The 13,453-nt window shown below is 45.9% G+C and overlaps 1 protein-coding gene across 4 annotated transcripts in view; it reads right to left on the bottom strand.

Annotated features, from left to right (window-relative positions):
• Positions 1-12,751, bottom strand: part of LOC147894822 (histone-lysine N-methyltransferase) — a 68,638-nt gene extending 55,887 nt beyond the window's left edge. For all 4 annotated transcript variants that reach the window (XM_087384748.1, XM_087384749.1, XM_087384747.1 and 1 more), the window contains exon 1: positions 12,530-12,751. In XM_087384748.1, the coding sequence (XP_087240874.1) occupies positions 12,530-12,659 (130 nt within the window). In that variant the 5' untranslated portion in view covers positions 12,660-12,751. The remainder of the gene's footprint in view (positions 1-12,529) is intronic.
• Positions 12,752-13,453: the final 702 nt, after the last annotated feature.

Below are 13,453 nucleotides of genomic sequence, written 5' to 3'. Positions count from 1 at the left end.
CCACTTAAATACAGCATACACAGTAAATAGACAAGTAAATTTGCACCACAGAACAAATCACAGGGGAGCTAGAGCGCTCCTACTCAGAAACAAGACACCGATTGGCCCCAAACGTTGGCGCCCCTTGCGGTATTTATTTAACATTCATTTGAAGCCAAGCGGCTGATTACAAAGGTCTCTAGGAAGCTACACCACAGGCAAACCAATGCCCGCAGACTCCCCGTCCAGCCCACCCTGTAATTCCCTACTCAACTTCAAACAGTGAACAGCATCCAATCACTAGACAATCCTATATCCTCAGCCAACCAAAGCATGCAACAGAGACCCCAATAGCATCCACTGTCTGAACCACTCCTGCAATCGCACATCCAAGTGCCCAACCAGCCAAACACAGCTGAACAACTGCAAGACAAAGCCCTCAACAGCTGAACTCTAATGCAATCAAACAACCAAACCTTCCCGGCGGGTTGCCACAGTCTATAGCCTCCCTGGCCACTAGCTAACAGCATAAATCAACCCTTCTTCGCGAGGAAAGAACCCAAACGCAATAACTAGCCAGCAACCAACCTGGGAACTGCAAAAGCAGACAAAGACAAGCCTTCTTCTACCCGGAATCCACAGAAGAAAGGTCACCCTAGCTGGAAAACCCTAGATCCTGCAGAGATAAGCTGATTCCACCCTGGCACAGCCCAAAAGCAGCCTAGAATAGAACACCCACGCCTGGAAAGATACCAAAACCAGCCACAACACCTAGAAAGCTCCACGAAATCAGGTCTAAATCTCTTGCAGAGCCTGAAAGCCTGAAAAAAAGCAAGTTGCAATTCACCCGGAGCATCTTGGTTAGGTCCACAGCCCTAGAACCAATCGCACGCTCTTGGAACAGCCTGGAACAGCCCAAAAGCAAATCGCAAACTGGAACCGACACCCTGGTAGAAATCGCCACCTACAACAGACTCCTAAATCAATTGCGATTTGCTCTGGCAGACCTTGGATCACCTGGAACTGGCCCCTGAGTAAAAACGAATTTCCCTGACAGGCTCTGGAACACCTGAAACTGGCCCCTAGGTAAAAAGGAATTTCCTTGGCAGGCCCTGGATCACCTGAAACCGGCCCCTAGGTAAAAACGAATTTCCCTGGCAGGCTCTGGAACACCTGAAACTGGCCCTTGGGTAAAAACAAATTTCCCTGGCAGGCTCTAAAACACCTGAAACTGGCCCTTGGATAAAAACGAATTTCCCTGGCAAGCTTCGGAACACCTGAAACTGGCCCCTGGGTTAAAACGAATTTCCCTGGCAGGCTCTGGAACACCTGAAACTAATGATTTGGCTTCTCTGGAACTGATTTGGCCAACTGCATCCAAAAGAAGGGCTCCCTCCCCCTTTTAAAGCCCTAGGCTCCAAAAACCAGTGTTTTTTAATTGCACCACTCTTTTGGCCCCCCTGCTGCACACTTTGGCCCTAGGAATTAATTGCCTAGTAACTGAGCACACATTCACTATTTACAAGGGTCCACTAGGAATTTTAATTCCCCAAGTCCCGCCCCATGGCCGGACCCTTGTGCCCCAGAGGCTCAAGGTAGTCACGCGCAAATTACCGGAGTCGCAAATCAAAACTCCCATAATTTCACATCCTCATGACATGTGGCGTCACTATGGTGGGCCTCTATGACGAACCAAGTCCACAATAAAAAGGAAGTCATCCAAGGTTGCATGGATTTATGACAGTGACTATGCCAAAGATCATGAGACCAGAATGGATAAGAGGGTCTCAATAGAGAGAGGCTCCGGTGGAAACAGGGCTGCAACAACATGAAACTCATGATAGAACGTTGACGTCAATCAATATGCATATTGTGGTCTCCTAGCCGCGGCTCTGCATAGGAAAGTGCCACTGCCATATCCATAGGCCGTGCCTCTGGCCTCGTGGAATGAAGGGATTATCCCCAAGCCTCATACGTGCATCGACAAGCTGACGCGTCTGTCATATCTCTCACTCTGAGCCTTGGCTACACCATCTTCCTCGAGCCTACTAGTCCGTGCTATCCGACTAGAAAATCTTAGTGACCACAGTCTTGTGGGATCTCATTAAGCACTCCAATCTCATCTGTGTACCTTGAGCAACTTGTCTCTACATCGAGCGGCCTCACGAATGAAAGTCGCCACACGTCTTTGACCCGGGTTAGAGACAAGAAAATTCGGAGGGGTCTGAATCCATCCCTAAAAGAACAGTGGTAACAACCTCAGATCTCATAGTAAATAGGACATCTAAAAGCAAAGTGCTCCTCTGATTCAATCTCCAATAGATCACATAGAGTGAAGATGCGTCCCTCCCTAGGTCTGCTCTCAGCCCATCCAGTGACAACGGGTAGTTGATGTTAGGAAACACGAAATTGCCCGATAGAGAGAGAGAGAGAGAGAGAGAGAGAGAGAGAGAAAGAGAGAGAGGTGCTGTCACGAGGACGTGAAAAGTGATGTAAAGTATCTTCGTAACTCAACCTACGATTAACCCGAGCTTAACCATGGTTAAGTGTTGTAATGGTTTGACTGTGAGAAACTAGCTAGAGGAAGTGCACACTTCCTAGAAGTTCCTAAGGGCAAAGTCTAGGTGCACCACTAGGTCATAGGGGCAAGGCAAAGGCTTTAAAAGAGGGGTAAAGTTAGGCCCAAGGACAACCAACATTGTCCTTGGTATGGGGGTTAGGACTTTAATGAAGGGGCAAATGGCAAGAAGGAGGTGCCATTTGTCATGCATGTGTATGCATGCCCTTCCCCCACCTTCCATCTCTCTCCCCTCACTCTCTTAGAGGGGTTGGACGTTTTTAGTTGTTCTTGTGCAGTTTTTGAGCTGTTTGAGTTGTTTCAAGCCTGTTTTCAACCGTTTTAAGCCGTTTTAAGTCTGTTTTGACTATTACAAGGCTAGTACGCACTTCTAGGAAGTGCCAAAAGTCATTTCTGAACTTTCTGAAAAATTTTCGTACGGACTATAGGGATGTCCATATGGCTGTACGGAATCCGTACAAACGTGTTCAGCTGCCTCTAGTAGGTGCCCGGGGTTGTCTTTTGCTGTGCTGGACCTTTGTGCACATGTTTCTGGCTGCGTGGTGGCTTCTGGAGCTATTTAGGAGCGGTGCAAGCTGCAGGAGGAACTTTCCCTGCTGCTTTTGGCACCCTCTCTTAGGACTCAAGCACAGATCCCGAGGCAATCATTTCGACAGATCTGTGAACCATCTTTCCTCTACACGTCTTTCTTGTTCACCTTCCGCTCTCTATCTTCATTTCTCTCCTCCTGATTGCTGAAGACACCTGCACCCTGCGGGGAGCCTGGACAGAGGATAGGTGCGAGGAAGGAGCTTGCCCCTCTGCCACAAACAGCGGGAGTTGGTTCCATGTTCTGTTTTTCCTTGTTCTTTCTTGCTTTGCAGCTTTTTGCAGTGCATGCATGTTGTGTGCAGTCCTTTCAGGACTCCTACAGGTTCTAGCAAGCACCCAAAGGCAAGGGTGATCCTATGGAAGGCCTAAGGACAATGTGGATGCATGTGATAGCCTTGAGGCTGCCTTGAGCTCAGTTTGCCAATGGTTTGGATGCCTGAATGCGTCTAAGTTGTGTCAGATCAAAAGTGAATGCTTGAGTATGCCTTGCCAGTGGGAATTCTAGTGGTGCACTTGGATTAGATGCCTTGAAGACAAGTAGAGGATTTGCAGATTGGAAAAGTGCAAGGTTGAACCCTTGCTGTAAAGCATTTCCATTCAGAAGCATTGAATAAATACCGTAAGGGGCGCCAAGGCATTTGGGGCCAGTGGGTGCACTATATACTATTTTCATTGAGCAGGGGCATTCTAGCCTCACCTTTGTTGTTGTTGAAGCTTGTTTCTAAGTTGTGCTAAGTGATTGAAGTGACTGAAGCTTGCATTGTGGCCAGTTATGAAGTTTATGACTGAGTAGAAGAAGATCACTACCCTTTTGTTTATCGAAGGACGGTTTCAGTGGTTCCATTGCCAGGATCGTCACCATCTTCCTACAGAGGTGAACCCTGGTAGTGTTGGGTGAAGGACACCTTCAGTGCAATTGTTGCTATAGCCATCAATCTTAGCAAGCATGTCACACCGTGAGAGGTCATTGACCATTTCAGAGCAAGAGGGACAGGACGAAGACAGAGCATCAGAGAGCTTTGAAGAGGAGCATAGTACCAACGGGGGTGATGACCAGCAGGACAGTGGGGCTCATCCAGTCTCTCCTGAGCATGCCACGAAGGACTCACAGGATGAGGTAGATGAGGCAGAGGAGCTTGATCCCAATGCACTTTTTCAGCTACGAATGCAAAGTGTAGTCGGAGCCCTGTCGCAGTTGCAACATGCTGTCACAGAGATTATGCAAGCTCCTCCCCCTATGGTTGCTTCCCCTGGAAGCAAAAAGTCATCTTGAAAGAAACATAAGAAGCATAAGAAGACTCCTAGGCATGTTTCTTTCGGTGGACAGCCGTCAGAGATGCCCTTGATCACCCCTATAGCAGGTAATGCCAATAACTTTCATTCAGTCAATCAAGGACAGCAAGCCCTTCCTCAGCCCACGATTCATCCAGGATATTTCGGAGGGGGATCAATTTTTCAGACAATGGTGGCACCATCCGCAGAGGCACCCAGAATGCCAGGTAGCTTTATGGGCAGCACGCAGCTGGGAATGCAGAATTTCCAGCAACCTATGATGGGTGGAATGCCCCCTGCAAATGCCAATATAATGTACTCAAACATTGGGATGCAGCTTGGAATGCAGACAGGAATGCACGGGACAATGGGTAATACTTGGAATACGCCACAGATGTAGGGAGTGGGACCTGGAATGCCAAACCCCACCATGGGTACGGTTGGAATGGCTAAGAATGCGGGAGCAGTGATGGCCCCACCGTTTTTACAGCCCCCCGTTTATGACAATCTCACCCCTAAAGGCAAATTGAAAGATTACAAGGAGGGATGGGCAACTGTCAAGTTTGAGACTTTCAATGGGATGCAGGACAGATTGAAGGCTTTGACATTCATGCAGCAGTTTGATGCTGCCTACTCACGTGGACACTTCACAGAATCCTCCAAAGTCCGAAAGGCAGCCACCTTTTTGAAGGGCAATGCGCTCCAATGGTGGACCAACCTCCTCTTGCAAGGCAGAGCACCTACCACTTGGGTCGAATTCAAGCAGGTCTTCTCAGCAGCATGGCTCACTACCACTTTTGAGGTGGATATCATGACCGCCTGGTACAGGTTGGATGCTGCAAATTGCAGAAATTTGGAGGACTACAACAAAAAGTTTTGGGAAGCCCTAAAGCCAGTGAATTCTTACAAACATGTACCGCTGTTCGAGCAAATTGAAAGATATTGCTGCAGGTTGCCAAAGGAGATTCGGGACTACTGCACGAAGACAAGGGTTTCCAATATGTCTCAGTTGGTTGAGAATGCCACTACAGCTTATGCACTAATGCAAGGAAAAGTTTCTAGGTTCAAAGGAAGCTCACAGGAGACATCAAGGTCAAAGGGCAGCAAGACGGAATCCCCTAAGAAGTTCAGAAAGTTTTCGCAGCCCATGAAGGCAAAGTTTGTTGGAGGACAGAGGCGAGTACTGACCCACATGTCTGATGAGGAAAAGCAAATTCTTTAAGATGCCAACAAGTGTTATATTTGCAAGGAGGAAGGCCACAGGGCTTTTGAATGCCCACATAAGAAGCGAAAGATCTCTCCTTCTGAGCAGAATGAGCACAAGGAGGAAAAGAGGACTGATCAGAAGAATAAAAAACCCAAGCCCACTGCTGGTCTTTTGCTAGACTTAATTGGGGCTGTTTAGAATACAGATGCTACAGAGTTATGCCGGGCATGGGGCAAGATAAGAGACAAGACAGCTCTGATGTTTTTCGATCCGGGAGCCAAGGCCAATTTCATCTCTCCAGAGCTGGCTGGAAAGTTAGGAATAAGGGCAGAAGAGATGGGTTTCCAAGGATGGAGTTAGGATGGACCCTACCAAGGTAGAGGCCATCAGGGATTGACCACACCTGAAGTACATCCATGAAGTACGCAGCTTTCTAGGCTTGTGCTCGTACTACAGAGGGTTCATTCGGTATTTTGCAGAGATTGCATCTCCTTTACATGCCTTACAGAAGAAAAGGGTCACTTTCAGATGGGGTCCCAAAGAAATTGCAGCTTTTGACCTACTGAAGGAGCGACTCTGCTCAGATCCTGTAATTATTTTGCCAGATCTTCGCAAACCCTTCGCTGTCCAAGCAGATGCATGTGGGAACAGCGTAGGAGGGGTACTATGCAAGATGGAAGAGTCGTGTCATACGAGAGTAGAGTGCTCCAGGATGCTGAAATGAATTTTGGCATCTATGAGAAAGAGATGTTGGCTGTCATCCATGCTCTTTCGACTTGGAAGCATTATCTTTTGCGTGCTGATTTTCATGTTCAGACCGATCCTCTATCACTGGTACTTTCTCACTCAGAGAAAGTTGTCTGAGAAGCATATGAGGTGGGCAAATTTTCTTTCTATGTTTCATTTTTAGATTGTGCATGTGCCTGGGAAGAAGAATGTTGTTGCAGATGCACTCTCACACAAGCCCACTCCAGATGCAGTGTCTGTTAAGCCACAAGTTTCAACAGTGACCATTGCATATCATGATGAGCTTGATGCCATGAAGGATCAATATGCCAACGATGCTGATTTTTCGCGGATTTATGATCAATTGGTTGAAGGACAGAGGCATGAGCACTATACTCTCAAAGACAGATTTCTGATGATGCATGGCAGATTGTGTGTCACAAAACAGTTGAGGCCCAAAGTGTTGACAGAGAGTCATGCTCCACCCTATGCAGGACACAGAGGCATTGATGCCACCATCAAAGCTGTGGAGCACTATTTCTTTTGGCCATCATTGAGAAAAGATGTCGAGGCATATGTTAGGACATGCATCACTTGCCAAAAGGTGAAATATTACAGGCAGAAGCCGGCTGGACTGCTGCAGCCTCTACCTATTCCCGATCGACCTTGTCAGAGCATTGCCATGGATTTTATCTTTGATCTTCCTCGTACACCATCTAGACATGATGGGATATGGACCATTATTTGCAGATTCCGCAAGCAGGCCCACTTCATTCCCGTCAGGAAAAAAATTACAGCAGACCAGATGGCGAGACTCTTTATGTCTCATGTGTTTAAACATCACAGGATGCCTCAATCAATTGTCAGTGATAGAGACCCACGGATGACAAGTCTTTTCTGGAGAGGTATCTTTGAGAATATGGGTACCATGCTGAATTTCTCATCCTCTTTCCATCCTGAATCTGATGGGCAGTCCGAAGAAGCCAATTTCACTGCCCTTGATCTTCTCAAATGCTATGTTTCGGATCAGCAATCGAAATGGAAGCAATTTTTGCCACTTGTTGAGTTCGTGTACAACAACATTGTACACTCATCCATGGGGATAAGCATCGCCGCGAGTTACTCTTGAAAAAAGGGCAATTGGGTGCTGCTGCGTTTTCAAAAAGCACGACTCAGGAAGATGAAAGGGAAGATGAAAGTATACACAAAGCTGAAGATGCAGTATTATGGTCCTTTTCAGGTTTTTGAACGCATTAATGATGTAGCTTACAAGCTGAAGCTACCTGCCACTTGGACCGTACACAATGCCTTCCATGTGAGTTTATTGAAGCCTTTCTAGGGTGATGTGCCCGCTGACCTGCTACATGAGGCTCAGCCCGAGGTGGAAGAGTTGGATGAAATCTTGGTTCCGAAACAGATTTTGGCACATATGGAAAGAAAAGTGAAAGGTAGAATTTCCCGTCGCTACCTGGTGAAGTTCGGGAATTATCCTGCACTGCATGCGAGGTGGATGGAGGAGGGTGACCTGGCAGACTCACCTTAGATTTTGCAGCTCTACCTCGATGCATTTCAACTTGCGCCAACTACGGTACAAGCTCCTACAGGTTCAGCAAAGCAGAGATCTGGAGCATTGCTTGGTGCTCAAGAGGAGGGTAGCACCTCCCCTTCCTTGATTCAAACTGCTCATATATCTGGAGATCGCTTGGTGGCACCGACCAAGATGCTACTTGTTGGCAGTATTTTTGCCGTGAGGTCTCCATGATGGGTGTTCGCGACACTCGACATAGAGGATGCATTGATGTATGGATGGACTCTTGAGCTCTCCTAGCCCATATTATCATTGCAGGTTGTATCTTACAGATGATGTATATTCTGGTATGGGCTATTTCTGCCTATTTGTACTTTTTCAGCAGCAACCTAGGTAGTTTGTTGTTTTAAGAGGGTACGTCACGAGGACGTGAAAAGTGATGTAAAGTATCTTCGTAACTCAACCTACGCTTAACCCGAGGTTACCATGGTTAAGTGTTGTAATGGTTTGGTTGTGAGGGACTGGCTAGAAGAAGTGCACACTTCCTAGAAGTTCCTAAGGGCAAAGTCTAGGTGCACCACTAGGTCCTAGGGGCAAGGCAAAGGCATTAAAAGAGGGGTCTAAAAGTTGGGCAAGGACAACCAACGTTGTCCTTGGTATGGGGGTTAGGACTTTAATGAAGGGGCAAATGGCAAGAGGGAGGTGCCATTTTTCATGCATGTGTATGCATGCCCTTCCCCCACCTTCCATCTCTCTCCCCTCACTCTCCCAGAGGTGTTGGACGTTTTTAATTATTCTTGTGCAGTTTTTGAGCTGTTTGAGTTGTTTCAAGCCTATTTTCAGCCGTTTTAAGTCTGTTTTGATTGTTCCAAGGCTAGTACGCACTTCTAGGAAGTGCCAGAAGTCATTTCTGAACTTTCTGAAAATTTTTGTACGGACTCTAGGGACGTCCGTACGGACGTGTTCAGCTGCTTGCAACAGGTGCCCGGGGTTGTCTTTTGCTGTGCTGGACCTTTGTGCACATGTTTCTGGCTGCGTGGTGGCTTCTGGAGCTGTGCAGGCTGCAAGAGGAACTTTCCCTGCTGCTTTTGGCACCCTCTCTTAGGAGGACTCAGGCACAGATCCCGAGGCAATCATTTCGGGACAGATCTATGAACCATCTTTCCTCTACAAGTCTTTCTTGTTCACCCTCCGCTCTCTACCTTCATTTCTCTCTTCTCCTGATTGCTGGAAGGCACCTGCACCCTGCGGGGAGCCTGGACAGAGGATAGGTGCGAGGAAGGAGCTCGCCCCTCTGCCACATACAGTGGGAGTTGGTTCCAGGTTCTATTTTTCCTTATTCTTTCTTGCTTTGCAGCTTTTTGCAATGCATGCGTGTTGTGTGCAATCCTTTCAGGACTCCTACAGGTTCTAGCAAGCACCCAAAGGCAAGGGTGATCCTATGGAAGGCCTAAGGACAGTGTGGATGCATGTGATAGCCTTGAGGCTGCCTTGATCTCAGTTTGCCAGTGGTTTGGATGCCTGAATGCCTCTAAGTTGTGTCGGATCAGAAGTGAATGCCTGAGTATGCCTTGCCAGTGGGAATTCTAGTGGTGCACTTGGATTAGATGCCTTTAAGACAAGTAGAGGATTTGCGGGTTGAACCCTTGTTGTAAAGCATTTCCATTCAAAAGCATTAAATAAATATTGTAAGGGGTGCCAAGGCATTTGGGGCTAGTGGGTGCACTGTATTTCATTGAGCAGGGGCATTCTAGCCTCACCTTTGTTGTTGTTGAAGCTTGTTTCTAAGTTGTGCTAAGTGATTGAAGTGACTGAAGCTTGCACTGTGGCCATTTATGAAGTTTATGACTGAGTAGAAGAAGATCACTGCCCTTTTGTTTATCGAAGGCCGGTTTCAGGTGCCTAGAATTGGGAGGCTTGAGAATGCTCCTTCTATCCAACCCACTTAACAAGCAAAGCAAGAAACTAGAAGGCTCTGCATGAAAGTACGCAAGCTATAGGCTGACCTTGAAGAGTAACGACATAAGCCTCCCCTCTCTCACCATTGAAGCGTGACTAGGTTTAGGAAGGGATCTATAGTGTAGGAATCACGAGGAAAACCCTTGGGAGAGAGAATCGCTCAAAGCAATTCACAATGGAGACATGTTGAACATGTCACCACTCTATGCAGCAGTGCTGGTCAACTTCAAAAGAAGTAAAAAACCAGTGATACCCGATGCAATAAAAATTACAATAGTCTAAAAAGGCATTGGGAAAGAAAATGAAAAGCTTGATTTTATGCTTTTCAAAGCAATAGACCTAAATGAGTCCATCGTTTGGGCACTTTGCACTAGGCTGCCTTTATTAATGTATGTCATCATGAGAGTCCATCTTTTGGAAACTTTTCACTAGGCTGCCTAGCGTAAATGTATTCAACAGGGGAGAAGCTATTTGCTACTTGTGGCATCTTTCATTCCCCCAGCATTACAATACCATAGACTTAGAAATGGGTTCCCTTATAGCATGCGGGAACACGAGAACATCTCATTGTAGCAAATTAAATCTTATACATCATAATAACATTGATAATAGATTATAATTCAAAAACAATCGACTACAGTTGTACTACTATATAGGGTTTAGGTCTGGGTACATGGGCATAGAAGCCCCCGACCCTATAGTCAAAATCATCAACGAGAGCACTAGGCCATTGAGAAACATGTTGACCTTCTAGCAATCAACCTAGGCTGAATTCCTTCCTAATAGATTGGTCAACTACAAGACGATCGATAAAAATGAGGCCTCACCTCCCCTCCTCATTTGGCACATTGCTTGTCCCCAAACAAGCCCTTCCATTCGCATAACCCTAAAGCAAGTTTTGGAAAAGGGGGCAACCAATAGAGGGAAGAATGCCTACACTTTGGAGGCCTAGACTCCACAACTAGATGGAGTCTCAATCAAACTTCCGGGTTGCATTATTTGTACATAGGTACTTAATAATGTACACATACCCTTGGAGGGAGACCACGTGGACCAAGCCAAGTGGCAAGCTAGTGCTCTCTCTCTCTCTCTCTCTCTCTCTCTCTCTCTCTCTCTCTCAATTTCAAAAATTATTCTTCTGTATAGAAACGGCAATTAGTTTAAAACACCTATCTGAAGATTCTACAAATACATGGAGACTTAATCAGACTTCCAAGTTGCTTTACTTGTACATAGGTATTTATAATTCACACATATCTTTAGAGGGAGACCAAGTGCTACCGAGCAATGTGTCAAGCATGTGCTCTCTCTCACTTTACATAAACGTTTCGTGATAGGGGAGTTGGGGGTTAAGGCACAGACACCCTACCCATCCTACTAGCTGAAACAAGTATGCTATCTCTAGAAGGGGAAGCATTATGTCAATTCATGGCTTACCTCAACAAAGTTGAGAAGATAAACGCCAGTAGGATACCACACAAGGCGATGGAATCTACTCAAATCATGCGTTGGCACAGAGAGGGAATGAAGTGATGGAATCATGGGGTATGAAAAACATGCATGTGAAATAAGGGAGATAGTGACGCAAAAAATGCTAATGAAAACTATGGTGAAACCCCGGACAAAAATGTAGCTCTAGAAACAGAAAATTAGCTCAATGGACAGCTATGGACTGTAGAAATACCTCGGGGAAGAAATATCACTATTTAAGAGGCATCTAATCTACAAAACTAGAACTAAGTTCACATGATCTCGAGGTGGGGTAGGTGGGCAAGACCTAAGATCCCCAAAGAAGAAAGGACCTGAAAATCTGCCCCACAAGGGAGGTGGAAAATGAGCAGCGGCAGCATGTACTCCTAAGACGTAGAGCCCCACACACATCAGAGAAGGTTATGCGAACAGCATAAATAACTTGAAAAATCTGCCGGAGCAGCCAGCCAAAAAGCTAGGGAGCTATTGAAAGAGGTTCTGGAACATCACAGCAAGGTACTGGGACTAGCACACAAGCTAGCCCAACAAGTGCTCACTACATAACAAGTTTGTAATACTTTCTTTCACTGGATATAAGGGATTACTATTCGTCCCAGAGATCCGGAAGGGTCTCACATGGACTTTAATACAACCATATCATATAACCTCTCTCTCTCTCTCTCTCTCTCTCTCTCTCTCCATCAGTATCAAGACGTCTTCTTCTGTATCAACGGTAGTTAGCTTGAACACCTATGTGAAAATAGCTTCCCTGTGTAACACTAGCATAAGAACCATCGGTTTTGCTCAATACTTTGTATTAGCTACGAGCAAATGAGCAATCAATCCGTTCAAAAGGAGCACAAGGAGCTGTCTCATAAGAGAAGTTTTGCAGTTGAGCAAGAATGGTGCGTTTTCTGCCAGCAGTCCGAGTATGTTTATCGCAGATCAAAAGCAAAAGTGATCAAGAGTCCACAGGGTCAAGGTAGTCTCCATAGAGACAATAAAATCGAATTCCTCGAAGTTGCGTTAAGCAGAAAGGACGTATCACATGATTCCTACAGAGTTTCCATAGATTTTGTTGCGGTTGGCACAACGTCACGTCTCTGAGTTCAGCACAGCATGCGCTTGACGATCCAATACAGATGCCATCTGCCGGTTTCTCCTCTAGCACATATAGTTGCAAATGGTGAGAATAAAGAAGGTCAAAAGTTTTTTGTACTTGGAGCAGGAATAATAGAAGAGCTTGGTGACATTTGAACGACAGCATGAACTTGGACGGAAGACTGTTCAGAGAGGTCCTGGATCAGGTCAGCTACGGACAGCAGAGGGCCGCCGGTTGCCTTCCCCATTTAATAGGAGATAAGAGTAAGGTTGAAATAGGGGAATAATTTGGAAAGAACGGTCACGATGTTTTCCTCTTTGGCTATGCTTGTCTAAGGAGGCTTGGGACTCGGGTCAGTATTATGCATGTGGTAATTATATTTGGTTTGGAGTTTTAGATGATGTTGTGGTGTTTTTACACTCTCACTGCTGAAATCCCCGACTATGACTTTTCTTTTGTTAGCACTAGCTCTCATAGAGACACTGCTTTAGGATTGAGTTGAGTGAGAGTTTTGTGATTATTCGTAGTTTTTAATGAATTTTTATAAGGAATTTCTAAAATTCTTAACCTCTACTTTTAGATGGTTGTTGGTTTTTCAACTTTTAGCTTGCATATGGATGGCATGTGGATGTTGGCTTTTCTGCTTTTAGCTTGCATGTGGCTCTTGGCTTTTCAGCTTTTAGCTTGTGTGTGGCTCTTGGCTTTTCAGCTTTTAGCTTGTGTGTGCTTTTTATCCCCTCCAACATGGCTATAAATCAATTCAAGGGCTCCACTCTCCCTCCATGCTTGAGCTCTCCCTACAACAATTCCCTTGGCTTCCTCTAGCTACAAGTCTTCAAGTCACTTCAAACTTTTCGATCACTCATCTAAGTCTTGCGTGTTTGTTTGTGAGCAAGGATCTAAAGCTGATTCGCTTGTTAACTGTTGAAGCCATTGCTTGGAAAAAATATTTGCTATCCAGAAAGCCATTTGCCAGAAAAGCAGGTTCACCTGTAAAAAAAATCAGTTTTCCTGTTGTAAGGGCTTTATGCCTACAGGTGA

Source organism: Dipteris shenzhenensis, chromosome 14 (assembly GCF_047967505.1).
Source record: "Dipteris shenzhenensis isolate YYH24624 ecotype China chromosome 14, Dip_SZ_1.0, whole genome shotgun sequence".
Classification (NCBI taxonomy): domain Eukaryota; kingdom Viridiplantae; phylum Streptophyta; class Polypodiopsida; order Gleicheniales; family Dipteridaceae; genus Dipteris; species Dipteris shenzhenensis.
Note: the sequence above shows the minus strand (reverse complement) of the source record. Positions and strands in the feature narration are given on the sequence as shown.